Here is a 17603-nt window from a genome sequence, read left to right on the forward strand (position 1 = left end):
TTGATCCCTTTTAAATATCTGCCTGGGGCTAAAAATCTCTACCCCTATGTCTGAGAAGAAATGTATTGGATTAAAGCCTCTGCAGCATAATATTTGACTGGCTTGCACTGATGAGTCTTAAATACAGTCTTCTTCAAATGCAGAGGAAGCTTTGGAAAAAATGTGCATAGAGAACTTTTTTTGTCTGGAACGTGGGGTGCTTTTGGCTTGTCTCTGCTAAGGTCTGAAGCAGGTGAGTGTGCCTTCTCTCACCCACCACAGTCTGTGATTTTGAATCTGCAGGTATTGCTGTTCTACATAGATACAGCGGCTGAAGCTGGGTCATCTTGGTGACAGTACGTGAAGCTTCTCAGGGCAGCTTAACTGTGGATTTATGGGTTCTACTTGGAGCCTGGGAAAGCAACTTGAAATTCCTGGGCACAGATAGTGTATGTAGTCACATTCCCAGTGGTGTAATTGAATGTCATAGGGCACTGCTGCAGTGATGGTAGCTGCTAATTTTTAGTAAAGAGAAGCAAACTTCTGGTCAAATCTGCAAGAGTAATTTTTCTTGTTCGACGAGGAAGTAGAATAAGCAAATGAAACCTGCAGAGAGCCCACTGAGAATCTTCAGCATTAATTAGTTATCTGGATCGTGTTTAATGCACAATCATAAATCTAAGCGTGTGAGTCGTGTTTGTGAGTTGAAGGGTTGGATTTTAGGAAAAGGTTTCCAGAAGTACATGCGGATGCAGTGAAAAATTGATCCTGGATTTTCAGGGTGATACGATGACCTGAAGATGATACATGGCGCATTGCGAGGACATGGAGTGTGTAATGGGAAGATAGTACTCTCCAGCTGGAGTTAGGAATATAACGGCAATCACATGTAAAGCTGGAAGCTGGATTGGACTGCTTGCTCGTTTCCCTTGTACTTGATTGAATAAGGATGGAGGAGGTTGAAAAGTCGGAGGAGGTTGGAAATAGGCCACATTCTCAACGTGCCACAACAATGAATGGTGGAAAAAAAGCAGTGTCATTAAGATGTAAGGATAAGAATTCATTTCTATTATCGTAGGGAGGAGAGGCTTGCAGCTTAAGTTCCTTTGAAGTAACAAAGTTGGAACAAGAGCTGATGGATAGAATTTGAACTAGAGAAAAAATAGGCACTGAATGTATACAACTTAACAAAGTGTGAGGAGAAACTGCAGTGTTTGTACAGACACTTAGACACTCATACACATGTGAAGAGTCAGAACTTTTGCCAGTTCTTCCAATCTGGCAAAAGATTGTCTTTTGTAAGACTGGTGGGTCTGTATAACAGAAGTACCTGTTAATTCTACCAATGGGAGTGGCTAACTCAATGTATAGGGATATGAATTCAAAGGAAAAGCAGCTTGGGAAAATGTTGGAATTGTAAAGCACTAACTTGCTGATAGCATAGGCAGAAAGTATTGAAGGGAGAATTGAAAGTTGAGAAGAAACCTGAAGCATATATGAAACATTTAGTGGGAGAGTGAGGGCACGGGAAGGGAAGTCAGCACCATGTGAACATCATAAACAATAATTGGACTTCAGGGTTCAGAATTACCTTGCAAAGTCTAAGGATTTCATTATTTGCCTTTCTGAAGTGAATTATTTTATGCTGAAAACAGAAAAATCTCTTAAAAATCACTCTTAGTTAGGCTGCTGGATCTAGTTATGCATCATGATGCACAGGGCGATTGGAAGGTAGGACCACTGAAATGGTTCTGTCATCTTTTATCCTTCTGCCTCCTTATGGTGTGTTAACAGTGCAAAATCTCATCAGAAATGCTTACATAAGGTGGGGAGGATATGTCTTTTGTGGATGTGCTTTTTATGTTAAAGCAAACTAAATTCCATTTGTTTTTCCTTTTGCTTGTGTTTTGTTTGTAGTATTTGTAGCCAATTGAATCCTCTGTAGCTGCATTTCAAGCTTTTCCAGTAGGGAGTCCTTTCAGCTGAATTTGCATTGAACAAGCCTCTGTTTGGGGAAAAGCAAAGGTTTTTGTTTAACATAATTCTAGCTAAGATCAGAATAATCAGATGTGTGAGGCTGGCTAGAATTGCTTGAACATTTTAGCTTCTCTAATTCTGCATCCTTTGCAGTCAGCAGAGAATGTCCAACTGGACAGCGCTGGGGGCAGTGCGACTCCCCATAGTACAGAATGGAACGTTCCAGTTGGGTTTTTCCTATGGTTTCAGTGTAATGTATTTGTTATTAGAGCCTTAACTGCCATCATAAGTGTTAACTGGAAGGTGGTGTAGTAGTTGAGCAGTCTGAACTTGCAATCTGCACTGGTTGATTAAAGTTAGCATCAGTACATGCTTTCAGGTGGCTGGGCACCCATTGAGCACAGGGTGGTGCATGAATGTCATTAGTGTGCTGTCTTTTGGCTGACTTCAGCTGGAAACTACCTTCCTATCCTTGGAAGGAAACCCCAAATCTGTCAGCTCCTGATGCTGCTGTAGGTCAGAAAGCAGACTGTGCAGTACTGCAGCTGCAGCAGCCATCTTGGGTGAGCTGCTTGGCTCTTCGTCAAATCTTTTCAAAGCTAAAGATCTCATTTCCATATGTTGAATTTCAGTGGTATTACAACAAGCAGTGTAATATTTGAGAGGAGTGTTTGTGCTGTGTTTTCCACTTTTACTTGCAGTAAGCCTGAGAGGAAAGAAGGGACAGTTTATATATATATTAGTTAAACTGGCTACGCAGATGTTTTTCTGCAGCTTCTTCAACAGTGCACAGAGAGTCTTTGGGGAGATTATGGTCAACTAAGAAGGAGGAGTGATCAGCAAAAGAAGATAAATTATAAATTGCAAAATGGGGTTCAGTAGGATGGATAAATAATTCTGCAGCTTACCTGGAGCGATGCGTGTGTCCTGAGCAGAGCAGTGGGAGGAATCCAGAGCTTCAAACTGGCTGCAGCATTGGGTGCTTGGGCAAGCTGAGCTTTGTGGGAGCTTCTGTCCACTGCAGGCTTAGTAGGGAGCCTTGGAAATGCAGCTGGGCATGCCCTGAGCAAGTGAACAGCATCAGTGTGTGTGTGCCTCTTGCAAGCAGACACTTCTCAGCAATTTGCTGTGCAGTGAAACATCTAAGAGATCTGGCTGCAGAAAAATCTGCAATGATAGTTACGAAATGCTTGTCAGCAAACTCATCCCCCCTAGCTTTTGGGTTGCTGTCGTTCTGGGGTCTGTGCTCCCAGCAGTTCTGCTTTGAGGTTATAACGTGGGGTGTCTCCTTGCTCCTTGACCATCGCAGCCCACGCTCCCCACACGATGGGTCCCTGCAGGCGAGCTTAGTCTGAGGCAGGGTGGGCTGGGCAGGAGGAGCGCTGCTCGTAGCAGAGCCAGACTGCAGGAGCTCCACTTGCAGCATTTCAGCAGCTGCTAATCCATTTACAGTGCAGCTAATCAGATTGCTCTGTTCAGTACCACGGAGACTTGGAGCTCCGTGCTTGTAATGGAGCTGGCTGATGCGTATAAACTAGCTGGTGGATGAAATCCAGCCAGCGATTACAGCGGAAACACAGGCTTGTCTGCTGAAGCTCATAGCTGCTCTCTGTTTTGTAGCTCTTGATTACTTACGTTAACCCAGGATGCTTACTGAGGCAAGTTTTGAAGCCTGAAGTTCAGTCTCTAAAACTGTTGTTGTTTTGGATGGTGGACAGGGTGTAGCAGGCTAGTTTTAGTTTGTATCTGAATGCATTGCCTCAAGAGCAAATTGCTGTGCAACTGTATCTGTTTCAGTTAACATTAACACCACCACATAGGGAAAATTGTAAAGAGGAGCAGAGAGATTGAATCTGTATTTGCTTACTTTCATGGGGGTGTGCTTTATCACATTGCAGTAATTCCTTTATGATACAAACCTAAGTAAAAGACTTGTGTTTCTAAGTACTGTAATGCAAGTAGTTGATCTGGAATTCTTGCTCCTGTCTCTTTGGAGCTATAAATGGGGGTAATTTTTATGGTGGGATTTGTAAATGTATTCATTTGGATTGTCATGACAGTGCTGCCTCCCAGATTCTTTAGTAAGGCTGGCTTACTGTTATTCATGAACAATTTAGCAAATAAACCTACCACAAATAAAATCCATTCCCCTTCCATACTGCAACAAAATTGCCATGCAAACCACATAGTTTTGAAACCTCATTTTAGTTCTCATGACTTTAGTAATGAAAACAAAATAATCCCAAGTTCGTATTTTCCTTCCACCAACCCCCTCCCTGTAGCAAGATCTTCAAATTGACATGAAGGAAATATATCAATTCACTTTGATATCATGATACAAACTAGTACCAGGAGGGTGACTTGTTAATAAGCTTTAATTGGGGCAGTACAGCCTTTGTGTATTTTAACAGGAGCTATGAAGAAGTGCTAAAAGCATTTAGCAATACCAAAAATGTGATCTGAAAAATGAATGTTTATAGAACCTAACAGTGACAGTTGTGCTGTTAAAAAAAATATATATATATATTTTATATATATATATATATATATTTTTTTTTTCCAGATATATATATATATATCTGGAAGATGATAGCTTCTTAAGCTCTCAGAAAGAAGTGAATATTTTCAGATATTATATGTTAAGAGTATTTGAAGTATCCATCTAGGTGTTTATACCATCTCTGATACTGTGTTTTACTAAACTGTTCTGTTTTCTTCTAGGTGAATCTGGACTGGGAAAATCAACATTAATCAACTCATTATTCTTAACAGAATTATATTCCCCAGAGTATCCAGGCCCTTCACACAGAATTAAAAAGACTGTACAGGTATGTCTGGGGGGAAGACTGCAGCTTGAGTAAATTAACTTGCAATTTAGTGACATAAGGTGATGCAGTTGTCAGATAAGTACGTATGTTTTAAAGAAGTGCAGCCACAGTGTTGAACCACTACTAAATACTCAGTGTATAGCCCAGCATACAGTAACTACACAGAACTTTCAGGCTATGAAACTTGTAGCCTTTTGAAGTGTGGGAGCCCTGAAGTACTTGGTGTGCTGCCTGTGCTTTAGAAGTATCATATGGCTTCAGTCCTGCTGGGAAGTGGGATGTTTTACTGTCAGTTAAGATACTGAGTATATATGTAGAAATGCTTAAATGTGCACTAAAAAACTCCTTAAAGCAGGCTTTCAGAAACTGTATTATTAGGTCCTTCCACTTACTGCAAATCTTTTGTGTCAAACTACAGCAGTATTCTGCAACCTGTCTTCTTTGTGGTACATTTTCTACCAGTTAGAAGTTGTTATTCTGGACTAAGGTGAACCTGGCTGACTTTAAGCACTGGACTCTGTAGGCAAAGGATATATTCCTGCAAGTGCGTGTTACAACTAAAATGCTTAGTCACATTGAAAAAGCAGAACTTGATCTATTTGTTTTCTGTAATATTTTACTGCTATTAAGTATATTTTCTTCTCGAGAAGAGCAGCATGTTGTTCATGTTATAAAAAATAGTATTCAAAAACAAAACAACCTGATACTAAGAAATAACTGAATGCCTTCTTGGTGTCATGAGTAGGTTAGGAAATAATTGCTCTTCAGTCAGCTATTTGCTGCCTCCACAGTTGCACAAAGGAATAAGAGCAGACCAGCTCCACTCATTTCTCCTGATGTCTGTCAGACACTTAAGATTTTAGTGAAGACAGCTTATGATAAATCCAACTTAATACACACCTCTGCCAAGTACCAGGTTATGGCTCACAACTGCTGTTGTCCCTCACAGCTCCTCCAGCTGCAGAGTGTGACACTCGGATCACCTCAGCTGTGTCCAAAGTGGTTTTGTACTGACACAGCTGTCAAGAGGGGATTAGAAGGCCTTGTGTTGAGCTAGTAGATACTTGTAACACTGAACAGAAATTCTAACATTGAATGCTCAGTGGAATTGGATAGCACTATTCCAGTGCTGTGATCCACTGACCTTAGTATTTTGTGGGGATGTTTGTTTTTCCTTCTGGAGCTTTGGGTGTTTTTAAGTTATTTTTTTCCCCTTTTTATCCTGTTTCAGGACACTAGATGATAACCAGGAAAAACTTGCTTGTACTCATACTACAGAAAGTTAAATGAAATTGCTTGCCAGCTAGCTCAACTTCCAAGTCTCAAAAGCTAACATAAAGTGTGTTTGTTACAGAATGTTATTTGTTTATTTTTGTTTGGTGGGTAGCTTTTGAACATCTGGAGGTGAACAGTGTTTCTCTAAGCTTTGGCCATGTCTGTCAAAGTATTTGACAAAATCACAGTACCAAAATGGGCTGTGGGCCTGCTTGTTATTAGGAGCATTAGAGCACTAAGAAAAGCTGAGCTGATTCAACCTGGTTTAAAGAACTGTTAAGTCGTATGGAAAAGGTGTGCCAATAGTTTAGCTCTAATAAAACAAACTCATTAATGAGCTGTAATGAGGCTCAGTAAATGCTGGAAGACTGCATAGGATGGTTTTTATTATTGGAGGAAAAGCTTGGTGTGACTATTATTGTTGATTTGGCATTGGTAGCTGAAGCTAAACCCATTCAGATTATGTTCACAGACATGCGTTATTTTAAGTAATTTAAGGCTGAGTTGGCATCCTGTCACTGGAAGATTTTTATGACTGGGAAAAACAAGAAAAATTTACATTCAAACTTAAAAACAAGCAAGTGAATAACAAAACAGCTTTCACAGGTAACTCACTCCATCCCTGACTAATGATGGATCAGCGTAAGAACAACTAAAAACTGTTCACGTGGAGTTTCTGCACTCTCAGTTAGGTGTTTTCATGTGCTAAATAGCAAAATTAGATGATCCAATCATCCTGAACTGTTGTGTTCTTCAAAGACAGAAATCTCTTATCTCAGTTTTTAAGTGAGAATAAAAATTTGCCACTACAATTTTGGAAACTGTGTGTTTGTATGTGATTTCAAGCAAATAACAAATCAAAGAGGGAGTAACAAAACCTGCTGCTTGGATCTATGGGATTTGTACTCTTGGCTATGTAAGCATTTTTAGGCTGAATATCAGAATGCTAAGGTTTTGGAGGGTGGAGATAAGACATAATGTGAGAGCAGCCTAAACCCTCAGTGGTAATAATTCCCTGCTCTGATACAATGGGAGTCACTGATCAGAAAACAAGTAGTGGTCTCACTCAAATAATTGCTTACTGTAGTTTTCCAGCATTCCCCAAACAACAGTGGCTTTACGTGGTTTCGTGAGGCACATCCTCTGTGTTCCTTTCATGGAGAACACAGAAAAACCAGCAGATAACAGTAAATGGCTTGATGTCAGATGGATGCAAAGTCCTGTTTAATCCATTAAAACAGCCAAGCTGTAACGTGCTCGGTGTCACAGAATTCTGTGTAGCACTGCAGGATTGACCAGCGTGACCCAGTTAACCAGAGTGCATGGGAAAATGGCCGTTTGGAGGAGGGTTTTTATTAAAAGCTTCAAATTCCAGGGCTTGAACTAATGTTTTCCATGAATCCCTTGGGAATACTTGTAAAACCAGATGATAGGATACAGTTGGATGCTTAACTATGAATGACACTGGTTTACAGGGATTTTTTGGATCTTTTCCAGATGTTGCTGCTTTTCTTTGCCTTTGACCATCTATGGCCACATCCATTTAAATTACAAAAGAAATGCAACTTTCCAGAGGCTGTAGGGCAGGGCTTTTTTTGCCTACTGTCCCTTACCAGCTGTCTCTACCACTTACAGTATGTGGTGGGCATGGGCTGACTGTGCACAGCGTGCTCACAAACAATTAGATTGACCAAGCTTCTTATTCAGCAGGTATTTGAAAATGCCTTGCTATTGCAGCAGGGTTTACAGGAATTGATGAAAAGTAAGAATTTCAATCCTTACCACCAAGGAAGATGTTAGCGTTGTCAGCAGAGGTTCAGTTACAAAGGCAGGCATTTGTCAGAAGGTGACTTCAGAAATTGAGCTGCAGTCAGAGAGAAATGTTTGGTGTGGCATTTCTAAGGAACTCCTGACCTTCCTTTTTCTTGGTTATAAACACACATTCGAGATTATTCGTTATTAATTGCTTTTCCTGTAAAAGCATTCCACTATGAGAGCTTAAGAATTTAATGACTCTTACTGGGAATTTTTTTGCTGAAGAATAAAGTTGATACCTTGTAGTGTTTGGCAAGAGTACAGTTCTTAATGTTATCATCTGCAGTATTTAGAAAATATAATGGCTTTCTTATACTTGCAGAGAGCTTGGTTGTAGGAACGTTGTGTGTTTACTGTAGGCAAGATAGCAAAAAGAATTCAAGGAATCAGAAGTTAATCTTCTGCATGCTAAAGCTTGTGAGTAGTAAACTCTTGGCTGAGTTGACTGTGTGCCTGGGGATTACTGCCTTGAGTTCTGGCATAGTTGTGTACAAGAAAATTTCTCTATGGAGTTCTCGAGGGGGAAAAAAAATCTACTCACCACAATTAAAACTTCACAGTTTAGAATGTTGCACGAATTTGCAGATTCTCTGTGCTTTATATTGAACACTTTTGGAACGGTGGAAGTTGTGCAGTTAGTGGAAGGATGGCTGGGTGGTGTCCAGGTTGGATGTGGGTGGGTTTTAGTGTGTTTGGTTTGTTGGCTTTTTTTTTTGTTTGTTTGTTTTTTAACTTTGTTTTAAACTTCCTTAACTTTGCAGTTAGGCATGCTCAAGAAGGAGAACATGGGTGGCCTTGAAGTCCACTCCAACCCAGATTCTCCTATAACTCATCATCCAGATAATTCCAGCGCTGAGAAGATGCCTTACTGATTTTGTTTATTGTTTTGCCTTTTTGTTGGGGGAGGAATCTGCTCATGGTGACTGCATGCTGCAGACAGCCAGGGCATTGCTGAATTTCTTTCTTCAGACCTAGGGGCAAAATGGATTGATCTGGCTTGGATAGGATAACTACTGATAAGTAAGGGGGGAGAAGTGGCTTGCTACATACTTAGAGGTTAAATATGGAGCTGCAACTTCTTTGAAGTTGTTGTTGTTTTCTGTGCTTCTGTATATTCTTAATTATGAGTGTTTTACTTATGCAAGAGGTATTTCGTTTGACTTTCTGTGGAGTGATCATTCGTCTTACAGCTTTAGGTTAAATCACACAGGCAATGATTGCAAAGTGCTTGCAACAGTTTTCAGGGGTGTGTGTGTGTGTGTGTGAACCAGCCTGTTTCACCTGCACAAATAGCTATGTGCAAGCTCTTCAGTATCATTGGGAGGATCTATCGAGTCTTAAGCAGGTCAAGGGGCTCTCCAAAAAGGACTTTCCATCCAAGTTTCTACTCTGACAGCTCATTGCTGTTCTTGCAGGTAGTTACACAGAGCTGGATTTTCTTTCTGAAGTTGGTGATCAAGAGGCTTAAGCAGCATATTAAGCAATGCTGTGGCATAAATATCTTGTGTGCAGTCACTTGCTATTAAGAGCAATAAATGGAGTGGTTGATTTATTAAATCTATACCTGGAAAGCAGCTTCGGGACAATTTTTATTGAATTACTAATAGTATCAGGGAAAGCATGATTAAATATGCGAGCAGTTCAAAAGACCAAGATACTACTGTGAGTTTGTCATTTCTTACTGTTGTGGATCAGACTGACAGGTAGGACAGTGATTATAGCACAGTTTTTTCACCAAATGCTGTTTTATTGCTGGATACACCTGATGTTGGCATTGTCAGTAATTACTGAGATATTACTACATGTGAAGGGAAAAAAAAGAGGAAAAAATAGACTTGGCAGTCAATTTGCTGTTCAGCCTGAACTTTTCTGACCAGCTTCCTGCAAGCTCACAGAGCTGTGCTGCATACGGATGGTCACAGCTGTAGCAGGCATTCCCACACCCAGGTCTTGCATCAGATCTTGTGCTGTGGCGGTTGTCTTGTTGAGTCAGATTTCCATCAGTGACCTGAGCTACCAGAAAACCAATCCAGGATGATCACGTGAGTCGTGGTGCAGCAGACTGCAGCTGGATTGTGTTCTCTTCCAGTCTTGCTGCCTTTATACCAGGAAACAGTCACTTTCTTGGATGCTTTTCGCAGCATTATGCTGGGTGAACGCAAATGAGCGCGCTCTTAAGGGATGAACTGAACTAGACATGCGACATTTCAGATGGTTGGGGCAGGTGGTGGGACTAAGCTCCAAAAAGCTGTTTTCTTTAAAATATCTGAAGTTAGCAATTTCACTGAGGATGATGCGTGGTTTGTGAGAATGTCTGGATATCTCAGAATATCTTTATGCTGACATCAGCTTAGTGTTTTTCCTGTTTTTAAAGGAGATAAAACATCAGGCTATCTAATATACTAAACGGGTTCTTTTATTATGGACTTCTAAAATTTAAATCATGATCCATTTTGATGTACAAATCATTGATTACCAAAGAAATTGGGGTTTTATAAGCAAAGCAAGTTACCCAGAGGCAGAAAGATTGGCAGCTTTTTGTTGGGTTTGTTACTCACTGAGTGCTTTTCCCTTTTGTTTAAACTGGTGACTATATTGTGAAGCATTTAACCTGATTCTTTTTACAGGTGGAGCAGTCAAAAGTTTTAATCAAAGAAGGTGGTGTTCAGTTACTACTTACAATAGTTGACACACCAGGATTTGGAGATGCTGTGGATAATAGTAATTGGTAAGAAGGCATTCTTTGTTCTCCCACAGTAATATGGGATTATCTTTTTTTCCTACGTGTGTGATACAATACCTTGTGAGTTTAAGTGTGTGCCTAGATCTTCAGTTAAAAAACTAATGTGTTTGAACTTGCCTGTGCTTTGTCATTAACTGGAAACTTTGCTGTAGTTTTCATTACCATTATAACTTGATGGAAATGCTATCAGTTTGTCTCTTAATGCCTTTAAGTGGACAGAACATTTAGCTTTTTATCAGCACTTCCAGTATGCTGAACCTATTTATATGCTCTTACAAGATTGGACCATCAAAGCACTTCCTTTGGTTACTCTTCTAAGCATTCTATTTAATGCTATTATGATGAAGGTAATTGTGTTTGTAAGGGTTTTCCAGTGAACTGATATATTCAGTCTTCAGGCCTTTGTGTAACTCAATTGTATGCTTAGAAGCTGTTTGCATAAAACATGCTGTGTTGATTTCATTCATTAAAAAAAAAAAAAGCCAACTAATTCTTAGCAAAGTCAGAGTTTTTACCTAAATGATGTAACTTACAGGTTTTTATTCATGTCACCTCTGCAGTTGGCAGCCTGTTATTGACTACATTGACAGTAAATTTGAGGACTACCTGAATGCAGAATCTCGTGTGAACAGACGTCAGATGCCAGATAATAGAGTTCAGTGCTGTTTATACTTCATTGCTCCTTCAGGACATGGGTTAGTATTATATATATTAAGTTTCCTATATCTGTCTGTATCTCAGATGAACACTCAAATTTGACATTTTTACTTAGGAACTTTTCCTAAATGGCCTGCAGACCGTGTCTTACTGCAAGGATGAGCTTACTTTGGCTTGCTGAACATCAGCAAGCTTTGCAGGTGGTAAGATAGAACACCAGAAAACGTGGCTGCACATCAGTTCCATAACAAGAAAAGGTAGTATTGGAACAATTAAAAATACAGAAGTGCTCAAAAGTACTAAAGCTACTTTTTAGCTCTTTGTCATTGTTCATGCACTTGCTACATACAATAATACATTTCAGCTGTAAAAGCTGGCTCACACTTTAAGCAACAGAGTTTTTTCTTCCCTCTTTTCTTCCCTCCTTCTATCTGATGTTATTGATAAATTGAAGATGGAGAGTTTCTGGCATCCTTGTAAGTATACACCTTGGGAGTAATCCTTTGTCTAGTGACAATTCTAATATTGGCATTTTAGGTATTTTTCAGTTATTGTGCAGTGTTCCACCTCTTCTTGCTTTTTAACTTGATCAGACTTCTATCTAGTGGTAGAAAGAGAGAACTGCATTTTCAAAGTCTATTAGATGCAGATTTTGAGTTTGGCTGCTTAGCATTTGATCATATATTACAACTGATTAATGTTGTCAGAGGCTCTTAAAGTAGCACCTTCAAAACCAGGAGGAGCAGAAAAGTAGGGTATTTTGTTGCATGGATCAAAAGTAGTAAAGTTTTGCGAAGGAAGTGACAGAAGAAGTTCTGAGGAATATTTCTCTGGCAGTGAAAAAAGGCTGTTTTTTCTTGTGCAGGTTTACCTTAAACATTTTTTCACCAACATGCATGTTTGTTATGGCAATTTTACTCCATGTATGTTTCAATTTTAAATGCAAATATTTGAGTGTGAGGCAGATAATGCTTCATTAGTTGGGCCAAACTAAAATTGCATGTTAATAAAAGGGAGAATAAACCTTCTTTTGTGTTAATCAATTTTTTGAATATAGATTCGAGATTCTTAAAAACAAAAGTCTTTTTTTCTCCCAGCTTTTATCTGTTGAAGGCTTTTAAATCCATCATTGGTACAAATTGTTTGCATGGGAAAATTCAGATAAATCAAGTTTTAGTTTTGACTGCTAGTGTAGAAGCTGGTAAAATGTTCCTTATAGTGATACTGTATGTTGTTCTTGAAAAAATTCAACATTGAGTTAGGTTTACCTTGTGTCTTTCAATTTTAGAGGTGAGTGATTGGAGGTGTTCTGTAATTAAGGAAATCAATGGAGCACAGAGAGAATCGGTGCTTCCGTTAGCATTAATTTCCTCTTTCATACTGCTCTCTTCTCTGAAAGGACATTACTCACTTCCTACCTGGCTTTTGTGGTGGTGCAGTCTTCCATTGTGCTTCCTGTGAAGACAGCAGCCCATACAACTCGTCAAACAAATACTTGTCACCTTTGTGCACGTGTCTGTTCACAGTGAATTAAAGCATTTGTAGGTGAACTTGCTTTTGTTTGTCCTAATGACTTAATGCCTTTGTAAAAAGCAGGCTTGCTACAACTTCTGTATGCAACTTCTGGTCCTTCCATTTAATGTGTTTCACTGTTGGTAGCTGATCTCCACACAAACATCTGAGCTAACAAGTTAGGTGGTATGGGAAGGAGGAGAGAAAGAAGAGGCTGGTAGATGGGGGTTGAATTGCAGCCTCTTCCTGCACTTCTAGGATCTTCACATGAAGTCTCCATGTCTGAGTCTCAAGTGCTGAAGTTGGAACTACTCTGCTTCGATGGCTGCCCGTTGGCATGGTGTTGGCTTTGGTAGCTGTTTGAGATGAGGGGAGGGAAAGCATATTTGGCTGAATAGATAGTCACACCAGTGCTTTGAAACTCAACATCCATTAGTGCTAGTGCTTGAAAAGAAGCATGCTGAGAAGCTGAGAGATTCAGTGGCAAGTAGAAGATGTAAAAGTGAAATGAAATACGCTTCCTTTGGCTTTTTCTTTATTCATTTATATATGTGTGTATGTGATTTGGAGGAGAAGCTAAACTTGAATACCAATTGAATCTGTTGCTAATCCTAATTTCTTTAATATGAGAAATAATCTTGTTAAATCCTTTAAGTGAATCCTTTAAGCCTGACTAAACTTGCTGTAATTCTAAGGCATTAATACATTGAAACCTGTGGCTTTACTTTAGCAAGCAGGAAATGTTGAGCATTTTGACCTGCACTGGTGTTACTTTTGTAACCATATGGTGGATGTTTAGTTTAAGGTGCTATCACCAGCTTTGATAACACTGTTGTTAAACACAGTACTTTGGAGATGAGATGCTTCTACTTTGATTGCACGTAGGCAATTCTAACTGTCTTCAACAACACAATATTAAAAAACAACTCGTGAGCTTTGCAACCTTAGTAGGAGAGTTTTTATCACATGCTGAAGTCAGTGTAATTTCCTCTAGCAGAAGTCTCTGTAACTATTAGCTGATGACTAGCTTCTCTAACACTGTACTATAGTGGGGGATTTCCTATTGCAATTACAGGTAGTCTTTTGAAATTCAAGCATCTGTCACTTATAAATCAGTGCTTTAAGAATAGCTGTCAAGACAAATCTCAAATAATTAGTATGTTCTAGTTTAAAGCCTTGCAATTTATATTCATTAATGCTGTCTTACAGACTTAAGCCTTTGGATATAGAGTTTATGAAGCGCCTGCATGAAAAAGTGAATATCATTCCACTTATTGCCAAAGCAGACACACTTACACCTGAGGAATGCCAACAGTTTAAAAAACAGGTGAGCTGAAAGATTAATATTTACAATGTGGGATAACTTAGTAACCTGGTCCTTATGGAAATGGCGAGATTTAACTTCTTACATGCAAGGTTCAAACCCTGGAGCAGTGACTCGAGACAGCAAAGCTGAGTAATTTATATCTCTAGATTTAATTGTATTTCTTGGTGAAATAATCTTGTTTCTGTCCTCGGGGGAAGATTCTATGATTTAAGTGTAACGTGATTCTTGACAGGTGAAGTATATCACTGCTGAGATAAAAATCAGTAAGGGAGGAAGGGCCAGGGAGGAAGGGCTTTTGAAGCTTTAGGTGCCCAATAGAAGTTTAAAAAAAAAGAAAAGGAAAAAAAAAAGAAAAGGGAAAAAAATACAAAAAAATAGTAATCCCCCAAAACTTGTACACAAACAACCCAATATTTAAAATATTACATTATTGCTATTAACATGTCAACGTGAAAGTGAATGCTGTAGATTTATTAAAGTTGCATCAGTAGATGAGAAAAAGTTATCTGCCAGTCAGTCTTGTCTGTAGCAATACTTTTTAAAGATGATAACTGTTGCATTGATACAATTGACATTGTTGCTTTGCATTTTTACTAATTTGGTGGTAGTGCTTCCAATTGGCTTACTTCAGCTATGTCATCAGAACACTTAATCTTCCCTATATTGTACAAGGAGGACAAGGAGGACACAGAACATGATAGAACAAGACCTTAGGTTGGTTTCATCAAACTGTGTCCAGTTGTAGTTTTAAAAGTAACAGATTCTTCAAAACGTTGATAGTAAGAGAGATGCCCCATGTAAAATTCTTGATACAAGACTGAATATGAGAAGACATTTCCTGCCTTGGAGAAGCTTAGTCAAGGTGCTGTAGACAGTTTTGGTTTCTTCTCACGTGTTTTCCTTTGGATGTAACCCCATATAATGTAGAATGCAGCATATTTCTTACTACATGCACAGTTTTATCAATGAGCTGATGTTAATTAGGGCAGACTTTCCAAAATGAAATTGAAAATAAGTCCTTGACTGAACTAGAAACTGATATTCTCTGAGATTGCTAAGCTGTGAATCAGAAACAGTCTCCAAAACCATGTAGCTGAAAGCTGAATGGTCGAATATTTTTCCATCTAAAATTCTGTAGAACTAATCAGCTTGTTTCTGAAATTATGCTTCAGATAAATCGGGCACCAAAACAGTGCAGCCTCATTTTTGATGGTGCCGTCGGTTATTCTTACGTTTTCATTAGTGCTTGCAAGTGTTTTCAGTACATCTTGCTGCTAGAATCAAACTATCAACTAAACTGGGTCATCTTACTTCTAGCAAGCGATGCTTGAGTGAGCTAGGAACAGAAAACCATAGGTGTGGGAATTCAAAGGGCTAAAGTATGCCTACAGATTTATTGTTATTGTTTTGGGTTTGGGTTTTTTTGGTAGGTTGCCCAATTCCTACACCAACCTGAAAATTTCAGCTATATTAGTTTTTGCATTTGCACATATATCAATATAAATCTCCTAGTTTGTTTCTGCTACCTTGCTCTGATGGACAGTATTCCATCAGCTGTGCAATCTCCAGTGCTGAGCTGTGTTCTCCTGCCAAAGAAGTGATGGTCATGCTAATAATCCCTTGGAGTAGCCTCGTGGTGTTAAACCTGTGCGAGTGTCATGATGTTAACTTAAGGAAAAAAGGTCTTGCAGTCAAACAGAAAGAGGGAGAATCAGCTGGCAGCAAGAAATAAATTATTTTAAAAGTGTGACTTCCTCAAACAAATAATGTTTTTGGTTTTCAGATAATGAAAGAAATCCAAGAACACAAAATTAAAATATATGAATTTCCAGAAACAGATGATGAAGAAGAAAACAAGATTGTTAAAAAGATAAAGGTAAGAAATTCTTTTTTCAAAGACTGCTGTCCTTTTCTCTCTGGAATGAGGATGGAGAATGAAAAGCTCTGTCCTTAGCAGGGAGCCCACCAGATTTTTTAGAGGATGGAAAAGAAAGATGTATGGCTGTTCTGAGAATTGCTGCTTTCCACCTGAGGGAATGAAATTCTTCTCAGAGATTGCTTAAGCCCTTTCACGAGTGAAATTCCTATTGACAACACTAGATCACATTCTCATTAATTAACTTTTAAAGATCACTTGCTTTTTATTTATTCCATCCCTCTTTGACTTTTATCCACCTGCCACATTCTGACACATTCTGCTTAGTAAGAAGCAAGGATCCTCTTTCAGAAGGGTGTGCAGTGGCATGAAGTGTGTGCATTACACTTACTAGAAGTGTTGTCTGACTAATTGATCTTCTGAAACTTTAATGGAGATGAATGACTAAAGACAATCCATAGTGCCCTCAGGCTGTTGAAAGACTTCTTGTTTACTTGTGTTTTTTGGTTTCTTCTTGTATGTTGGAGTCCATCTTGCAGCTGTTCCTTCTTTTTGCTCTTTAGCAGCCTGTAAAAGCTTTTACATCCTTTGTTATTGTGGGAGTTGCCTAAGACAAATAAAACACAAGTAGCACAAATTAAAGCTATTCTGGGACTAAGATATGCTGGCCTGAAGGAGAAGAGGAAGAATAAAAGCAAGACTGAAAGCCCCGAATACTTGATCTGTGTATGCTGTTCCTTTCAGCTCTTTGAAGCTGCTCTTGGCTACTTTGCTTGTTACACTTGAGAGATTTTTTGATTCAGCTGAAAACAAGAACTTGAAGCAGTTCTTTGGCAAATCTTAGAAAACTGAGTAGAACAATCCAGTCTGAGTAGTAATCATTGTAGCCAGTGGCAGTAGGAGTTGATAAATAATTACTGTGCAAGAAGATTAAATAGTCTGTTTAGCTTACCAAATGACAGCAGTATTTCTTAGCCAGATTTACAGAATGTGTCAGTCTGCAGATTTCAAAGGAGTGTGCATGTGTATAAAAAGTGTAACAAACTACTTGGAGGTTAGGAATGTTCATGTGGTCTGGGCAAACTGCATTGCTGTGTCACAACACTGAACTGCCTTATGTCTAGTTTATACACGATCATGCTTTTGCTATCTGCATTGGAAATGTTGAATTACTTCTCTTAAAGCAGTGCTTTCTGTTGTAGGACCGTTTACCTCTGGCTGTGGTAGGTAGTAATACAATCATTGAAGTCAACGGCAAGAGAGTTAGAGGAAGACAGTACCCATGGGGTGTTGCAGAAGGTAAGGCTTTCTTGCAGTTTGTAGCCATCTGAAGCATATTAGGACATTAGCTTTTATTTGGAATGCTTAACTTAATGTGTTTTTGAATATACTATTTTTTGTTGTTCTGACAGGAACGAGATAGAGGTTCAGCAACACATAATTTTGCAAGCAGAATTTTGTTGAAGTTTCACTGAGGAACTGTAAACCTTTAACTTACTGCAGTTCCTACGTAAGATGAGGCTTAAAATAAGTCTTCTCTAGTATCCTTATTTTAATTTCTTTTATATGAAATATATTCATTCCTTGAATTCTACTTTCCAGGATGTTCATATT

At 39.0% G+C, this 17603-nt stretch overlaps 1 protein-coding gene across 4 annotated transcripts in view; it reads left to right on the forward strand.

Moving 5' to 3' along the window:
- The window catches only part of SEPTIN7 (septin 7), a 73474-nt gene that overhangs the window by 43110 nt on the left and 12761 nt on the right, over positions 1-17603 (forward strand). For all 4 annotated transcript variants that reach the window (XM_042888290.1, XM_042888287.1, XM_042888288.1 and 1 more), the window contains exons 4-9: positions 4678-4784; positions 10502-10602; positions 11178-11312; positions 13996-14113; positions 15897-15989; positions 17192-17288. In XM_042888290.1, the coding sequence (XP_042744224.1) occupies positions 4678-4784; positions 10502-10602; positions 11178-11312; positions 13996-14113; positions 15897-15989; positions 17192-17288 (651 nt within the window). The remainder of the gene's footprint in view (positions 1-4677; positions 4785-10501; positions 10603-11177; positions 11313-13995; positions 14114-15896; positions 15990-17191; positions 17289-17603) is intronic.

The sequence above is a fragment of the Lagopus leucura genome, unplaced genomic scaffold (genome assembly GCF_019238085.1).
Source record: "Lagopus leucura isolate 7727_CA_CO unplaced genomic scaffold, USGS_WTPT01 Super-Scaffold_100157, whole genome shotgun sequence".
In the NCBI taxonomy this organism is placed as follows: domain Eukaryota; kingdom Metazoa; phylum Chordata; class Aves; order Galliformes; family Phasianidae; genus Lagopus; species Lagopus leucura.